We start from the raw sequence: 17,998 nt of genomic DNA on the forward strand, positions 1-17,998 counted from the left end.
TATATAAAGATGATCAGTGACTTTATATAAAGAGGATCAGTGACTGTATATAAAGATGATCAGTGACTGTATATAAAGAGGATCAGTGAGGGTATATAAGACCCAACCTGTTATTTGTACAGTGTTTTCAGAGGCAGGTTCAGGTAAAGCTTCGTTCATCCAAACTCAGAAGAACAAACTGGAAAGATGAAGTAAGTTTTATTGATCAAGTAACATAAATAGGACAAACGTTTCACTGTACATAGAACCTGGAAAGCAAAGTAAAAATAAATAGTGTCACATTAATAAATTAAATGCATGAAATGGACCAGTAGACGTTAGTTCGGAGTCGGTACGACGAGACGCTGAGTTGTGTTGATCTCCGATGATGACGGTGCAGTTCCAGGAATATTTACACACATTTTTTACACATGTTCTCAGGTTCAGTAGCTTTCAGCTCTTCACATTCTTATTTTCAAACAATTCAGTAAGTTCAGCAACAATTTAAAAAACTACCAAAAGCAAAAAGCAGCGGCTGATTATTAAAAACCTTTAGTTACATGTTACAAGCTATCGACGTTTCTTCAACATGTTTCAGTATCAAAGACTTCAGTCAGTTACAAAAATATCACACTTTTTTTACACCAGCGTCTTCGCTTCATAACATCGAGACGTCAGTGAACCCAGCAGCTCTCAACCTTCAGCTCAGCTCCAGAACCAGATCAAACCAGACTGAACCGGATCAAACCAGACTGAACCGGATCAAACCGGACTGAACCGGATCAAACCATGTGTGACTCTTTTGGCCTCCAGGCATCTGGTTGGTGGAAGAATTCTGGAGGTTTTTGTTGAAAGGGGCTATATACATGTTTTTACTCGTAAAAACAACATGTATATAGCTACATAGCTAATCCCACTAATCTATCAACTGATGTCTCCAGAGGTGAAACAACACCAACATTAACTTTTGTTTTCTTCACTTTCTATCACTTCTTTTCTACGGTTATTAGCATGTTAGCGTGTTATAACCTCTGGTTCGTGGTCAGAGAACATCGTCACCAGAAGATCCCTCAGATCGTTTAGAATTCACAATCGCATCTGCAGATCTGAGCTCTCACGCAATTTGAATATTTAAACAAAAAATGGCAAGAATCAGATTTCAGTCACAGTTCCTGAACTTTGACTGAACTAGATGTTCAGGAGCTTTTGACCATATTATGTGTTCTTCATTCAGATATGAACCACCCTCCTTGAAATTATCAGAAAATAAACATCTACACTTCACTGCTTATTCCATCTGCTGCTGAAGCTCATGTGATATGATCAAAAGCTCCAGAACAGCTCCTGAACGGACATTCCAGTAATGTTCGGCCAAATTTAAGTCCGATTTCAAGATTGTCAGAAAACTTTAAGATTATCTAGCAACTGATTCTCCAGCAGACGAGAGATTTCTGATCACTGAGCTGAACCTCCAGATGAAACCTCAAGACTGAGAGCTGCTGGACCTCCGGCCTCAGATCCATTGTGACGCTCCATCAGCTTCACTGCCACGTGCAAACAATCACGGCCGGAGCGCCTGAGGGACGACGGCTGGAAGTGAAGAGGAAACCAAAATACTTCTACATCCTCGGGACACAAGTGCTGCAGGTTCTCCGGCGTGTAGCACCAGACTATAACTAACATCCTGGTGGCTACAGCTTTCATAGTCCAGCCCTGTGACACACACACGCACACGCACACGCACACACACACACACCAGAACAACATGACAAATTTAAATGAGAAACAAAAACTGATGTAAACATTATTGTAGGAAAACTAACATCCTGAGACTATTTCGTTGTCGGCACGTCGCTGCACTGAACCTTAGTGTTGTATATAGTTTGTGTTGTGTATAGTTTGTGTTATTCTGTCGGTTGTTGCATCGCCATGTCAGCATCGATTTCCTGTTGCAAAGGCAACCAATAATGTCCCCCCATCCAAACATATACTTGCTTTAAATCTACACAAACATTTGCTCAAGGACTGTGTCATTACTTATGTATTTAATCGTACTGCATTACTGAAGTTGACCACTAGGGCTTAATTCAGATATGAATCATCATAGGACACCAGGAAGTCTCGACTCAGATCAGCCACAGTCGTCTTCTAGTAAGAGGACCTCCAGCACAAGACACAGTTAATGGACTTGAATTATACCTATTGAAAAAGAAATGTTAAAGCTGAGGTGAGGACATGGATGCATGAATCCCAGTTCATTTCCCATGATGCCACTGGGTTAAGTCTTTCATGAGAGCCTTCCTTGCCTTGACCCGTTTGGTCCGTTTTAGTTTATCTACTCGTATAACCTGCTAGCGTTAGCATGTCCTGACAACTAGCTTAGTACCCACAGTACTAACTAAGGCTAAGAGTCAGCACATCATTAGCTAATACACTTATTTGTTAGTTTAAGCTAATGTCATCGGCCATTCCAACATTACCCATGACAGAGTTAGCTAGCTGTAACTTCAAGAAACTCATGGAACTTATCATGGAGCAAATATTAATTTAAGTTGCTAACTAACGGTCATCATTTCATAACTTGAATTAATGTTCATTCATATCTGACCTGTTCTTCACTGCTCTGAAGAACAGAGGTTGGTGTAGCAACCACGACTCTGTAGTTAGAAGCAAGTAGAAGAGCGTCAACCATTCTTCACTGTATAATGACCAAGCCAATACCAGAAGCTGATTGGATGACAGATGTCCATTAGAAATTTGTATAGGGGAAACTAGAAACATGCTTTTTATAGAAATCGAGTGAAAGCTGTGATCACGAGGATAAAGTGAACGTGAGTAGAGACAATCGACTAAACAAGAACAATCGGACGAAGCCTGATATCCGATCAGGAAGGAAGTGATGACAACAATCAAAAGATTCTGTATCTGTCATGGCCCCTGCCTCACCTGCCTTCTAGTTTCTCTCTCTCTCTCTCTCTCGCTTGTGTGTGCAGGTGGCGTCAGTAATTACTGATGAGGGCCTGGTGTGCTGGAGTTGGGGCCTTGATTGACCAGCTGCCTTTAAAAGCTCCTCTCAGTCGGTGCCGGACTATAGACTAAGTTACAGTCAGTTGTCACAGACAATATTTAAGATTTCCGAAAAGGTCCTGTTCATTCCCTGTCTGACTTCCTCTGTCTCCCTGCCCAGGACCAGCAGCTGGACTACTGCCCCGACTCCAGCCCCTGCCTGCCTGCTTGCTTTCCTTCCTGCCTGCCTGCCCGTATTATTGGACTTCCAATAAATTATACTTAAACTTTACTTCCGCCTCAGCCTCTGTGTCCGAAGCTTGGCCGTAACAGTATCAACGTTACAGTCAATTCTCAAACTGATGAACATTTATCTAGTTAACATTTTCTTGATGTTTGATAATTCAATGTCCTTTTGATTAAATTCAGCTACGTCATAGATTTTTCTAAGCTATGTCCAGGACATGTTTAGCCTAGCTCAGCACAAAGACAGGAAACAGTGAGTTTAGCTCCATCAAAAGAGAAAAAGAAGTAGAATGACAGTTAGCTAGTTCGTTAGCTCGGTCGGTAACGGGGCACTTTGGCTCCAGTGTTAAACGCATAAACAGTCTGTGAACTGTCCGTCATGTCTCTATCTATGAGTTTACACTAGTGCAGCGTGATGACACAGCTGATAAGCTACGATAACGTTCTCCATTTTGTGCTCTAACGCTTTGTACACAGATCCTCCGTCTCAGATTCAAGGGTCAAGTGTTTCAGGTTTTGGTAGCTAGCAAGCTAGCTCACCAAATCCACACAGGAGACAACTGGATTTTGTCGACTAGAGCCAGGGGTGCAAACCTAACTGGACCAATACACTAATATTTCAATCTTAATATCGAAGAAGCCTTTGAAAGATGCTAACAAGAAGATACAACGTATACAACAAGCACCTGGTTGGTCTTTTGTTCTATGCTAGGCTAAAACGTCCAGGACCAAAAAGTGAAAAGACTCAACATCAAGTGACTTTTAGTGTCAAACATGGTTAGTGTTAGCCGAACGTGGTGTTTTGGTTACATGGTGATGAACCTTTGATTCTGAAGGCTGGTGTACGATTAGCTACTGGACACACACGCACACACACGCACACACACACACAAACTTCGAAACACACACACACACAACACGTTTTCCCTTGAGAGTCCTTCCTGACAGCTTCAGGTGCTGAGGATCCACGGTCCGGTGGAAACCTGGACACAACAGAGCGTCTTCACAAAGTTCTCCCGCCAATGAAGAGTCGTGATCGCTGAACCTACACAGACACAGACATCCCCGTTCCCTTTGTCTTGTATTCATTAGTTAAGGTAGTTCAGGTGAAGTCAAAACTGAGGAAGGAAGGAATCCTTGTGTTGAATCCAGTTGTTCGATGGCCGAGAAGTCGTCCAACTAAAGCCAGAAGCTGTACGTTCATTCAGCGGGGGGGGGGGGGACGTGCTGCTGGGACTGACTGGAGATCAGATGCTTTCACTACAGTCCTGTGATGTCGGACATCGCTTGGAGGCGATGTCTTCAACGCAGACAGCAACATGCAGCACAAGCTTGGCAGATCAAAAAAATCCAAAACTTCCAGGTGATGAGTTGAATGTTCGAGCAAAATCCACAACCGACGGGTTCCAGAAACAGAAAGAGGAGAAAGTGAAAAGGGAAAGGAGGCCGCGATGCGTCTGCGTAAGCAAAGCTTCTACCACTACGAGAGATTGGCGAATTATTAGCTCTCCGATACCGGAGGACGGCAACAGCAGGAATAGTTTGGTGGCGTTGACCAGTCCAAGGAAAAAGACAGCGTCAGCTCTGACCCTGGTCGGAGTCCCTGCGACCCGGGGGGGGGATGATGAGTCACGACACGAGGACGAACAAACAAAGTCCAGCCCAGGCACAACATCTTAAACCCAGTCCTCAAACAAATAAGAAAACTTTTGGCTTTGTGGTTATGTACAGTGACTTCCTGCGAAACAGTTTGATGTCCACCAAGTTTCCACAGACAAGCAGGACTGGATACTGGCGACCCAGCGCCGGCGTCAAAGATCAGGGTCAAGTCTTCGAGCAGGGAGGGGGTGGAGCTAACTGTGTCTGTCTTTTTGTTTATCTGCATTTGTGTTGTGATTCACATTAATTCTCCACATGTTGTGTGGGTGAGGACTCAGCTAGCTCCGCCTGCTCCCTTTGGTTCCACCTCCAGCTACTGGCGGACCTCGTTGGCTATCAGACTGTCCTCCCCTGACTGGAAATCCGCCTCGTTGATGCTGTGTCCTCCGTTCAGCAGCTCCTCATCCTGGGATGACCCGCGGTCCTCCTCGCCGCTGCCCCCCCCTGGCTCGTCCGAGTTTGGGTCCTGCAGCACCTGGGCGATGTACATCTGCTGCTGCTGCTGCTGCTGCTGCTGCTGCTGTGGGACCAGAGAAAACCCCAAGAACCAGGTCAACAAGCAGGGGAGACCAAACAGAGCTCACATCCTACGATGAAGTTTAAAATATTCTGACTCATTTGCAAAATAATGAAACCCTAAGGATTAACCATTATCCGATCGGACCAACAATGCTGGAAGTAGGGGTGCTGAGGGGCCGCAGCACCCCTACTGACAAGGTGCTGTTACTACAATAAACTGGAGATTTAAAACTCTTTCAAACAAAACCCCCACTTGAGTTAGTAACGTCTTCTCACCTGAGATTTGGTGACGGGCGAGGACGTGGGACGAGCTGGACGTCCGTTCTCAACAGTGGCTGCATCAGCCTTCTTGGTGTCGATCTGAGGAAAAGACGCTCAGTGAGACAGTGTCCTGAACAACTCCATCTCGTCTCATTCTCAGTGTCTAGCAGCTTTACCTTGTAGTTGTGAGCACTGAGGTACTTGAAGTGTCCGAAACAGATGTGGGACAGAGAGACCACGATGGTGACGATCAGCACCACCAGAGTGAACATGGAGGTCGCTGTCTCAAAACCTGTCACATTAGCATTTGTTAGCACTTTAAATACAGGTCATAACCATCACGACACTTAATCCTGGAGCATTCCTTTCATTTTGATCAGGATTTGACTGATTTGAGAAGGGAACCGATTGAGTAGAAAATGGGGCCTAGCGGTTTGTCCAGCAGGGGGCGATGTTTACCTGTGCGCATAGTGGAGAAGAAGAGCAGCCAGAAGAGGCAGAGGATGGGGGCAGCCACCACCTGGGTGACGGCTCCCGAGTGGATCTTCTTGTCCAGTTTGGACGGCAGGTAGGCGTAGTACATGTTGTATCGGTCCACCAGGTGTTTCAGCAGCATGTACATCAGACCTGCAGGGGGGGCAGGTGAGTCACACAGGGGCTTTAATATACTCTGAGTACTGTGGAGTACTCTGGAGCACTGAAGTACTGTGGAGTACACTGGAGCACTGAAGTACTTTGGAGTACACTGGAGCACTGAAGTACTGTGGAGTACTACGCCTGAAGGTGCTGATGCTGGTACTGATACCATCATGATGTCACCATTGCATCCAAATGCTTTTATAATTATTTTTCTCTATTAAAATCTGAAAAACGACTACCCCCCCCCCCGACAAATAGACGATGTCAGACGCCGTCTACAAACCAATCAGAGTCAAGTATAGGGAGACTCCGCCCACGTAGGCGATGACGTACGTATGTCATCGTCCCTAAATAACAACGTGAAACCAAAACGACCAGATCAGATGAAACAAACACATGAAGATTCAGACTCAGAGACAAAACATCAGATTTTAGATTCTGATGTGATTGAAGTTTGATTTGCACTGCTTTCTAGTATCAGTACATCAGTACTTGGACAGTATTGTAGTACTGCCACTGTGAGATATATACTGCTGTGGACAGTGTGTGGTGTTGACTGACCGAAGGGGACGATGATGGGGCAGGTGATGCTGTAGGCCATCACCACCGTGAAGACGTTCATCATCCAGGCGTAAGCCACTCCGAACTGGAACTCATAGGCCTGGTGCTGGAGGGACCACACGTCACGACTTCATCAGTATGGAATCACAGCAGCGCCCCCATGAGGCCGACATGGTCAATAACAACAGACGTGACTACAGACGGATCTCACCCTCTTGACGTTGCGGCGGTCGGCGGCCGAGCGAGCCAGGCAGAGTCGGATCATGTACATGAGCAGACCCGGGATCCTCAGCAGGTCCATGGCGTTTCCGATGAACGCAGAGGCGATGACATAATTCACGAAGAAAGCTCCGTTATCCGGCAGGAAGACGCACCTGCAGGAACAAGGTGATCAACGACAGGAAGTCACCGCTGTGAGGCAACTGAGGTGTTTCAACCTAAGAGGTTTTATTTTAACTATGTTCAGGAAAATTCATTGAATAACAACCATCAGTGTAATCAGAAACCTGAATGTATAAATGTTCTGGGCTCACTCAAATCGGACTTTAGCATCAGCCAGGAACTTTCTATCGAAGAGCCAACGGAAGAAGACATCCAGACTGAAACAGACAGACAGGGACGGTTTAGTTCGCACACCGGAGGTCGAAGGTCACGTCAGATTCTTACAGTCTGAACGTGTCATCACCTGCTGAGGCCCAGAGAAGGAAGCAGCAGCACCATGAAGATCAGGAAGGTGTAACACTTGTGCATCGTTGTCCTGTTTTCTCCAGACCTGCAAACACATGAGAGGTCAAGTCAGGGTCAAATCAAAGTCCTAACCAAAGACTTTGATTTGATGTGAGACAGATGTGATTCGAACTTGTCTTGACCCCAGACCTGAGCCTGAGCTAGCTTTAACATCACAGTGGTAATGTCATGTGTTCGTCCTGACACTGATGAAGATGATGAAGAGGAAGTTACCTGGTCCAGTGAGCCTCGAAGAACGCAGAGTAATAGACGATGGTCGGCAGCAGAGCAGAGAACGCCCAGAGAAGCAGAGTCGGGAAGAACTGAGTGACGATGGGATTCTGGAGAGAGAGTCAGAGTCAGGCTCCGCCCACACAGACAAGTTCTAATCTCTAGACTCCTCCCTGTTGCTCTGGTTCAGCTCGGGGGGGTGGATTCAGAGACTTGTGTAAACGCTGCTGGTCTCGTTTTAGTTTGAAAACTCCTGGGTTGTGTAATCATCTGGACCAACACACACTGAGACTTACTTCCCTTATACTGTCAATATATTATCAGTAAATTAACATTTTCCACTGTGCCAGTAGAATAATCTGCAAGGTGGTCTCAGTGAACACAGAAGAAGAGTTTGATTGCAGAGCATGGGAGGTTTGAGGTTTTTACACTTAAAGAATTTGAATTGCGATTGGCTGTGTCATGTTGTATCAACACCCACAAGGGGCTGTCATCATGGTAAATGCTCTCTGCATCTCACACACAAGACAAGGGCCCCCCCTGCCCCCCTTATTACTTGCAATTGTGATCGAACCATTAGAACACTGGGATGGACACTGGTACCCAACAAGGATGTGTTCTCAGCCCCACGCTCGACACACTGCTCACACACTGTTCACACACTGCTCACACACTGCTCACACACTGTTCACACACTGCTCACACACTGCTCACACACTGCTCACACACTGCTCACACACTGCTCACACACTGCTCACACACTGCTCACACACTGCTCACACACTGTTCACACACTGTTCACACACTGCTCACACACTGCTCACACACTGCTCACACACTGCTCACACACTGCTCACACACTGCTCACACACTGCTCACACACTGCTCACACACTGCTCACACACTGCTCACACACTGCTCACACACTGTTCACACACTGCTCACACACTGCTCACACACTGCTCACACACTGTTCACACACTGCTCACACACTGCTCACACACTGTTCACACACTGTTCACACACTGCTCACACACTGCTCACACACTGCTCACACACTGCTCACACACTGTTCACACACTGCTCACACACTGTTCACACACTGCTCACACACTGCTCACACACTGCTCACACACTGTTCACACACTGCTCACACACTGGTCACACACTGCTCACACACTGTTCACACACCGCTCACACACTGTTCACACACTGCTCACACACTGCCCACACACTGCTCACACACTGTTCACACACCGTTCACACACCGCTCACACACCGCTCACACACCGCTCACACACCGCTCACACACTGTTCACACACCGTTCACACACCGCTCACACACCGCTCACACACTGCTCACACACACACTGCTCACACACCGCTCACACACTGTTCACACACCGCTCACACACTGCTCACACACTGTTCACACACTGCTCACACACTGTTCACACACTGCTCACACACTTCCGTGGACAGAGGTGATTTAGATTTTAAATTAAAACCAGTGGTTCTGCTGAGCACCTGCTCAGACCAGTACCACAGCTGCTGGTGGGTTCTTACGTTTAGATACTCGACGGGTTTGGTGACGTTGAACTTGTCCATTGTGGAGATGATGATGGCAGGTGTGGTGAGGAAGAAGAGCAGGAGGAAGAGGATGCAGTTGATGATGAAGCAGCGGATCCACCAGGAGATCCCACCCAGCGACAGATGTTCCCTGCAGGAACAAACCAGCACACAGCATCAGCTGATCTGAAGGGGTTTGTTGGTTCGGTGTGGTGTGAGGCGGGTGGAGCTTGTGGGTGGAGCTTGTGGACGTACCAGCGGACGTTCTGCGGGTCAGGTGCGTATGAAACGCTCCAGTTGTGAACGTGGAGAACCTCACTGAACTGGGAGGAGCGCGGCTCCTGTCGACACCGACATCCCTGAACTTGACACGCGTTAAAATCTTTCAAAATACTGCGGAGAGGAGGTGGAGCCAGATGGAGGGGCGGGGTCACAGAAAGAGGCGGGGTAACAGCATTGTTAATTTAATTTAGTACAAACAAATGATGTAAAGACCAACTAATGCATGAAGTGAGTGGGTGTCATCATGGGGGCGGGGCTCACACAGAGGTCATGGACTCGTTCTGGAAGGTGACGAAGGCCATGCCCAGCGGCTTGGTGTGGACCTTCTCCTTCTCCTTCCTGTACTCCTCCTTCAGCTTGGACTCTCTCTTGGTGTAGAAGCTCACCGCCTCCTCCTGCACCAACACATCAGCTTTAGCATGTTTCGGACTTTCATCCTTTCAGGTTCTACATGTTCCTGTATGTGAGCTATGACCAGCTCTTGACCTGCAGGTGGCGCCAGATGTTGGCTGAAAGCAGCACTGATAATAAACCTCCCTCTGCAGCGACTGACTGCAGATGATGCAGAGGTGTAAAGTAACGAATTACAGTTACTCACGTTACTGTAATTGAGTAGTTTTTTTGTGTACTTTGTAATTTTTTGAAATGGGTAATTTTACTTTTACTTATGTAGATTTTGACTGAAGTATTGTACTTCGCTACTTTGGAAATTACAGCCGTTACTGGGTAAAAAAACAAAACATAGTTCAAGGCACAAGGCAATTCTCACTGCAGTGGTAGAAGCTGCATGGGGTGGATGAGGTTCCCTCACGTGCATGTTCAACATATGAGAACTGATCGTAAAGTTCACTGTTCACTATGTGCAACACGCAGAGCACTGCACAGGGAGCCACTGCAGAGCGGCTGCAGAGCGGCTGCAGAGCAGCTGCAGAGCCGCGGGTTCAGACCCCGGGCTCCGGTGAAAGAGTGATTTGTTTACTGCTCTGCCGTTAAAGACATGTGGGCGTCAACACATTAGTTCAGATAGAATATTAGTTCCGCCTCGCATTTTCCCGTCCCGGTCGCGGGCCCCACATGTTGTGCCTCCGCGCAGTTTGAGAATCACTGCGCTACACAGGGCCGGCCCTACAACATTTGGCGCTCTATGCAAGCTTCACTACTGGCGGCCCCCCTTTATTTTTTTTTCAAATGATTTTCCACAAAAACGGAATTGTAACTTTCAGACGGTATATTGCCCTGTAAGACTGCTTTATTTTCAAATAAACACAACAACGACATGGTGCAAGCGTTCGATTAGACAGCGTCTCTCCTCAGGAGAAGGAAAACATTCCGTAACGTTTTAGCTAGACCTCAGATAATATGAACGTGTTCACCGTTCAAAAACATTATTTGTCATTAAGTTGCGTTCAGTTCAACGTTCTCATAAAAATGAACGTGTTTAATGAACGCGTTCTTTTGAACAACACTGCCTGAGACTCAATAGCCTACTGGCCTACCTGCCTCGGCCGCCTGCGAGCGACTCTTGGGCTGTGCTGGATGCTGTTCACTGCTGTTCAAACTCAACAAGAGTTTGTAGACTAGTGTTCTAAAGGTGGACCAAAGTTTAACCAAAAGTTTAAATATACAGTGGGACAGCGGCATTTTAACTTTTTTATTTTAGCTGTCATGTGGTTCATGTCTTGACATGTCCTCCCAGAACTTCTTAAATGTTTAGTGTTGGACATTTTTAATGTCATTGCACTTATATATGTAAAGATTCTCCTTCAATCAAAAATAACTGTTATGGATTGGATCTATGACCCCTTGTCCTTTTTGCACTGTATAGTAGCAGCCCCCATCAAGTTGTTGGAAGTAACTAAGTAACTTTTACTTAGAGTACATTTTAAATGGACTACTTTTTACTTTTACTTGAATAGATTTTTGGATGGGTACTTTTACTTGTACTTAAAATTTCATCAAAGTAAAGGTACTTTTACTTGAGTACAATATTTCAGTACTTTTACACCTCTGAGATGATGTCATTTGATGTCAAAACTGTGATCACTTTGTTTGGAAGTTGGCGTTTGTCCAAATCAAACTTTGAAGAACATGAATATGAGCTGAACCTTGTTCCTCCTGCAGATCTGAACAGAAACGATCAAACTGATCTGTCCAGATTCACTGAGACATGTTCTCTTCATGAATCTGAGATGCTGAACAGCTGCAGCTCAGGAGCCTCACCTCCTCGCAGCCGGTGATGGCGCAGCAGCACAGGTGTCCACAGGGTTTGGGGTTGATCATGGTGGGAACGTGTTCCTTGGCCATCAGGTCGGTGAAGAACTTCTTACTGCGCTCCGTCTTCTTCCTGTAGAACACAAACACACGTGTCCTTACAGCAGCTGCACTGGGACCAGCTGCAGTGAACTCAGTGATGGACAGACGATCAATGAGATACTGGAGGAAACTTAAAGACATTAAGATTCTGCAGGACGTTCTGCAGATTTGTTAGTTGTTTGTCAGACTCAGGACTCTGAAGAAGCAGAGGTTTGGTCGTATCCCAGCATGCACTGGGCCCGTCTGTCTCACCTCTCTGCATTCAGAGACATCAGCTTGGCCACGTTGTAGCAGATCCGAGCCTCCAGCACGGTGCAGTTCTCATACGCCTGTCTGCAAACAGAGAGAACCAGCTCAAGCCTCTGAAGGGTCACCGACAACTTCTTCTTCTTCTTCACCAACAAAACTATTCAAAACTACAAATGTTTTCATTTTGAATAATGCCACTTTCTTTGAACCCGTCTGGTTAAACCCAGCCTCTCGCCCAACGCCAGCTGGCATGGCTCCACATGATGGAGGGGCGTGTCCTATAACCTGCTGTCGTCATATAATCTGTAATTATACATCTGTACTGTTTGCTCATCCCCACAGGACGATGTGATCCAGGGAACTTACTCAAAGTGCTGCTTGATCTGACTCTCCTCAGCGTATTTAGAGATGCAGTTAATGAATAAAGTTCGTTTCACCTGCAAGACACAAAACTGGGATTAGACAGTGAACATGTGTGAGAGCTGGAGGAGCAGCAGCAATGAGACGTGTCCTCTCCAGTGTCCTGAGGACTCGTACCAGGTCGTCCTCCTTGTAGTGCATCTTGGACGTGTGTCTCCTCATGCTGTAGACGGTCAGGAGCAGATACATGAAGGCGAACGAGGTGTGGAGCCACAGCAGATTCGTCCTGAACAAAACATTCATTTCATTTAAAAACTATATTTGAACATTTTAATCGTTAGTTCAAACCTACTGACTTTCAAATGCTGGAGGAGTCTTAACTTTGGAGCCAAGCTAACTCTTTGTGCTAAGCTAATCTAACAGGTTCGCTCTGCTTCAAGTCTTTGTGCTAAGCTATGCTAACAGTTTCCCTCTGCTTCAAGTCTTTGTGCTAAGCTAGGCTAAACATACGATTATCCGATTAACGCCAGTTTTCTGCTTTGACGTATTTTTTTATTGTTGTTAAGCTCTTGTCATTGAACTCATCTATTCCGGTGCATGTTTCACATTAAAAGCTCCCAAAGGCTCACAAGCCATTAACTCTTCCTTTCTATTCTGGATCTGATAACTAGCAATGATCACATGGTCACATCTGGGCCAATCAGAAGCCCCCGTCTTCCAGCAGCGGTGACTCACCCAGACTGAAGGTTGGCTATCGTGGTGCGTCCGAAGCTGTAAGCGTTGTTTTCTAGAACAAAGACCAGAAGAAGTTTTTCGTCAGGAAACACGTTAGAGCTGAAACTGCTCATTTCTTCATGTGAAATTATATTTTCCTTCCAGAAATCAGCAGTGGACAAAACAAGCTAAACTTTAAGTTCCCCTAGCAGCAGGAGTTTTCGATCATATCTCATGGTCGGACTGACGAGTGAATCACTACTCTACTGAAACACAGAGCTACACGTTCTGACCACACTGATCCAGGTTCAACTAAAACCACGTCTACCATCAGACTAACACAGAGCACCTGCTGTACCTTCTTCAGAAGGAGGTCCGGGTACTCCTTGGCTTAGGAACGCATCTTTACTGATAATTCTGACTAAAACCAACCAGACGAGAACACAGTGAGAGACAACTCAGGACCAGAGTCCACAGGTTTCTGTCCGGCTGCTGAGGACATCTATGAGCTGCGTTTAAAGACACATGTCTTTGTATAGACTGAGCTCCCACAGGTGTGGTGCAGATGTTCTTACCTAGAAGGTCTCCAGAGAAGTTGACGGGCAGGACGATGCCGACGGAGAGGACTCCGACCACGACCAGCAGGCCGATGATGTGGCGCTGGAAGGAAAGGTAGTGAACAGCGTCCTCCCCACATTTCTCTCTGATCTCTTCATCCCTGCAGGAGAACCAATCAAAGTAAGACACTTTTGTAAAGTTGAACACACAAAATAAAGCTTTCTGCCACCAGGGGGCATCTCAGTCACAACCACAGAGTAAAAAAGATGGACGCCACATCTCCACTCCTCCAGACATGAAGCCAAAATATCTCAGATACAACGCTGCCATCTTGTGGAGATGACATCATTTGCAGTCAGAGTCGGTGCAGCAGTGGTCGAGGAGTGGAGCTGTGGTAACGAGGTCCCGCCCCATACACACTCTTGACCAATAAGGGTTCAGCTCAGATGTCAATCAGAAACACTAGCCGTCAGGTCAACCATAGTTATGCATCATAAAAAAAAAAAATCAAACTGGATAAAAAGTCACTTTTTACTCCTCTGACCAACAAAACGCTGACCCGTGCACGAAGAGGCTCTAACGCCACCAACAGGCCACCAAAGGAAACGTTACCTTGATAAAAACTACAGGTATGAAAACACAAAGTAAGAAAACGAGTGAGCTACATATAAAACACAGGTCTGATATGTCAGATGATCAAAGTGAGGATTGAACCTTTGACTCACTTTATTCTGAAGATGGCCGTCAGCCACGAGCAGAAGCCCTGCAGGTCGGAACACACGAATCACAAAGTGAAAATCTCAAACACAGACATTTTCTACTCATTTCCAGTTGAGTCAGATTAAGAACTGCTGTGGTTTTGTTTTTGTGTGGGCGGAGCTTCAGCCGATGACCCATGGTCTCAGGTTGACCTCCTGCTCAGTGTTAAACTGGATTATCATTTATCAGATTAAAGGCAAACAGAAACCTGGTAAATCCACTTTCACTGGTCAGACACACAACAAACACACACTTTACACAAAACGTCTCAACAAGAAGTTTGTACAGTTTGTTCAACTTTACAAACAACAAACTTCATCAGGACTAAATTAAAATGATCATTTCCTAAAAGAAGAGCAGCTCCAGTCGTATTCTTCAGTTTACATCTGCACCACCAGAGGGCGCTGCACATCACCAGAGGGCATGGAGGCTCATTACAGCCAAACAAAAGATTGAGAATTTATTTTAGTTTGAAAAATCAACATTACAAGATAAACAATCTCAATGTTGACGAATATTTCAGTTTCCTTGTTTCAGTTTGCTGGTATGAAACTTTAATTTGACATAATAAACGAAGCAGTAAAGCTGTCTATTTATGTTTATATTTTACATAAGGCTATTATTTTATTCTTATTTCAAGTAATATATATATATATATATATATATGTTCAAATATCTGTATCTGAAATGTGTAACTCTTGTATCTGAATCAGTGTTTCTGGAACTAGGTTTCCCATCAGTGTGTGTTTCCATTCAGCCAGTGTTCCCAGTCACGGACGTGCACTCAGTCGATGAGGAGGATGAGAACTGATGAAGGTCCTTACGTTGTCTCTCTGGTCGAAGTCCACGGAGCTGGAGACGGACGTGAGGCGCTCGTAGCGGTCGGGCGTTTCTGAGTGCATAGCCGAGGCAACACTGTGGAGACAGACAGGAAGGAGTCAGGTGACTGTTAGCTGTTAGCATGTAGCCACTGTGACCTTTGACCTCCACGCTGACTGAGGCTAGCTCCTCCGACACGAGACACTGGGGGAGCTAACAGGAAGTAGAATAGATGCTAGGACAGACAGAGCTGTCCACGGAACAGTGCAGATGTGTATCCTGATGTCCACGTGTTGCTTCAGACTCTGAGACGTTAACACTTCATCGGGTCTCAGGACAGATCTGATGGTTTGTACTTCAGCTCAACACCGTGTTTGGTGACGTGCGTAGCTTTCTGAGCGGCCATCTTGAGTTTTGATGTTGACTAGGAACTCACCACATTCTGTCCTTTAGAAGAGCTCACATGTGGGATTAGCTAACATGCTAACTAGCACGTCACGTGGTTACAACTCACTGAGCTACAAACACAAACAGCCCGTTACCTTTTCACCGGCTCATAGTTATCTCTGTCTCGTCTTCGGCTGAGTCAACATTCAAGTGGAGAGAAGTGTGGAGCAGTGTTAGCATCAAATCTGTTAGCATTGCATCAGTTAGCATCACATCACACAGATCCAGAGCCAGTTTCTTCACTCAAATACCCAGCTCAGTTTCATGGGGCATGGGGGGGGGGGGGGGGGGGGGGGGGGGGGGGGCTACTGGTGCCACAGATGAGCCTTTTCATGACGGATAAAGAACCAATCAGTAAGGATATCTCCTGAGTTCTGTACATGTGTGAAAGCAGCAAAACATCAAATATTCCACTCTAAAGTTTGTATTCTGTTAATCTGTAATTACACAACAAACACACACGTGTTTCAGTTTAATGTTGTGTGTTGGATGAAACAGAAGAGCTGCTACAGGTGAACACAACAGTTTCATCCCTGCCTGTAGGGGGCAGCACAGCCCCTCTACACTGTCCCTCTTATATTCGTGACTAGATGGGCATTTCATTAATACACAACATCCATTTGGTGAGTGGCACAAATAACCCCCCATACCTAAACACACACACACACACACACACACACACACACACACACACTGAAATGAAGAAGGAGGAGGAGTTGTGTTAGTGCACCAATCAGAGAGCAGAACCCTGTTAATGAAACCAGAAGAAGAGGAAGATGTTAGCAGTCAAACCAAACACGGAGGAAGCAGCAACATACTATTCCCGTTCCTCCACGTTGCTGGAACGCTTCTTTAGTCTTCAGGACGAGAAACAGAAAGAAAACAAAACGTTGCTGCGAGGACGACAACTCAACAGCAACACAACAGCAACACAAACTCTGACACTTCAGACAGAAGAAGAATCCAACAACAGATTAGACCTGACATCTGTCACCGGTGTTTAAGAGAGGCTTCACCAGAAACCTTCACAACTGCAGTTCAACAACACAACACACGACACAACTGCAGTTCAACAACACAACACACGACTGTTCTCATACATTTAAACTGACTGATCACACAGGAAGTCACAGAACTGAAGGTCTAACGTTTTAAAGTGTAAACTGAAGGACTTACTGAGTAGAGGTCTGAAGGACTAAAGGTCAAACAGACTAGAGCACCGAGGATCTAAAGGGGAAACTGTCTCAAGAACCATCGTCCTGAAGAGACTAATGTTCTCAATAACTGGAAGAAGGTCTGAACTAACAATCTCCAGCTTGTCCTCTGACATGGACAGACACCACTGAAGAGGGATCTGGCCTCTGGACCATGAGACCTTTATGAGGTCCAGGACTGTTTCTTACCTCCACACATTTTGGAAGCTTGAAAGCTGTTTACCTGTCGGCGTCGGTGACCAGCGCCAGGCGGCCATAGTCCCACGCAACCTTCCGCAGAATAGAGAAGACAAAGAGCAGCACCTGGACAGAAAGACAAAGACTTCCTGTTAGACGTCTCATGGTGGCCGAGATGTCAAAGGTCACAGAAACACAGTACAACAAATTGTCGACCTCCACTGTCGACGGGAACAACAAAACAGCAGCTCCCACAATGCAACACTGTTGTGTGGCATGGCGCAGGGACTCACCAGGAAGCACATGAAGTCCAGGGCGAGCACGGTGGGCACGCCCCCGAACGACAGGCCCTGCAGCACCGTGCTGCGGATTCGAGCAGAGTAGCAGTAATCTTTGGACTCGCTGTTGGCCGAGCAGTTGTCCTGACCGCCACACGTCTGGCCCCCCCCGAAGATGGCCATGGTCACGATCAGCAGCCGGAGCATGCTCACTGCAGCATGCTGGACCTGAGGGAGGAGAACTTCATTAGCAACATGTTACAGAGATCTGGAAACCTTCAATATGACTACAAGTACAACATCAGTATTTACTGGATTGGGTTAGGGTTATTGCGATTGTAATTATTTTCGTTTTATTTATTTTTATCTGCAATAATATTTATTCTGCATTTCCCTTTTGTAGCAGCTCCATATTTTACTTCAAATCATTTT

General features: G+C 46.1%; 1 protein-coding gene across 1 annotated transcript in view; it reads right to left on the reverse strand.

Moving 5' to 3' along the window:
• Positions 1-182: 182 nt before the first annotated feature.
• The window catches only part of LOC128437480 (CSC1-like protein 2), a gene marked incomplete in the record, with an annotated part of 27,655 nt that continues 9,839 nt past the window's right edge, over positions 183-17,998 (reverse strand). The window contains 23 exon segments of the mRNA XM_053419657.1: positions 183-5,407; positions 5,686-5,769; positions 5,847-5,962; positions 6,130-6,297; positions 6,871-6,976; positions 7,082-7,244; positions 7,404-7,469; positions 7,556-7,642; positions 7,831-7,937; positions 9,394-9,547; positions 9,652-9,789; positions 9,940-10,073; positions 11,899-12,022; positions 12,244-12,324; positions 12,607-12,677; positions 12,778-12,886; positions 13,336-13,387; positions 13,890-14,032; positions 14,598-14,635; positions 15,456-15,546; positions 16,716-16,754; positions 17,335-17,414; positions 17,582-17,794. Coding sequence (XP_053275632.1) covers positions 5,204-5,407; positions 5,686-5,769; positions 5,847-5,962; positions 6,130-6,297; positions 6,871-6,976; positions 7,082-7,244; positions 7,404-7,469; positions 7,556-7,642; positions 7,831-7,937; positions 9,394-9,547; positions 9,652-9,789; positions 9,940-10,073; positions 11,899-12,022; positions 12,244-12,324; positions 12,607-12,677; positions 12,778-12,886; positions 13,336-13,387; positions 13,890-14,032; positions 14,598-14,635; positions 15,456-15,546; positions 16,716-16,754; positions 17,335-17,414; positions 17,582-17,794 — 2,568 coding nt within the window.

The sequence above is a fragment of the Pleuronectes platessa genome, chromosome 3, assembly GCF_947347685.1.
Source record: "Pleuronectes platessa chromosome 3, fPlePla1.1, whole genome shotgun sequence".
NCBI classification, from domain to species: domain Eukaryota; kingdom Metazoa; phylum Chordata; class Actinopteri; order Pleuronectiformes; family Pleuronectidae; genus Pleuronectes; species Pleuronectes platessa.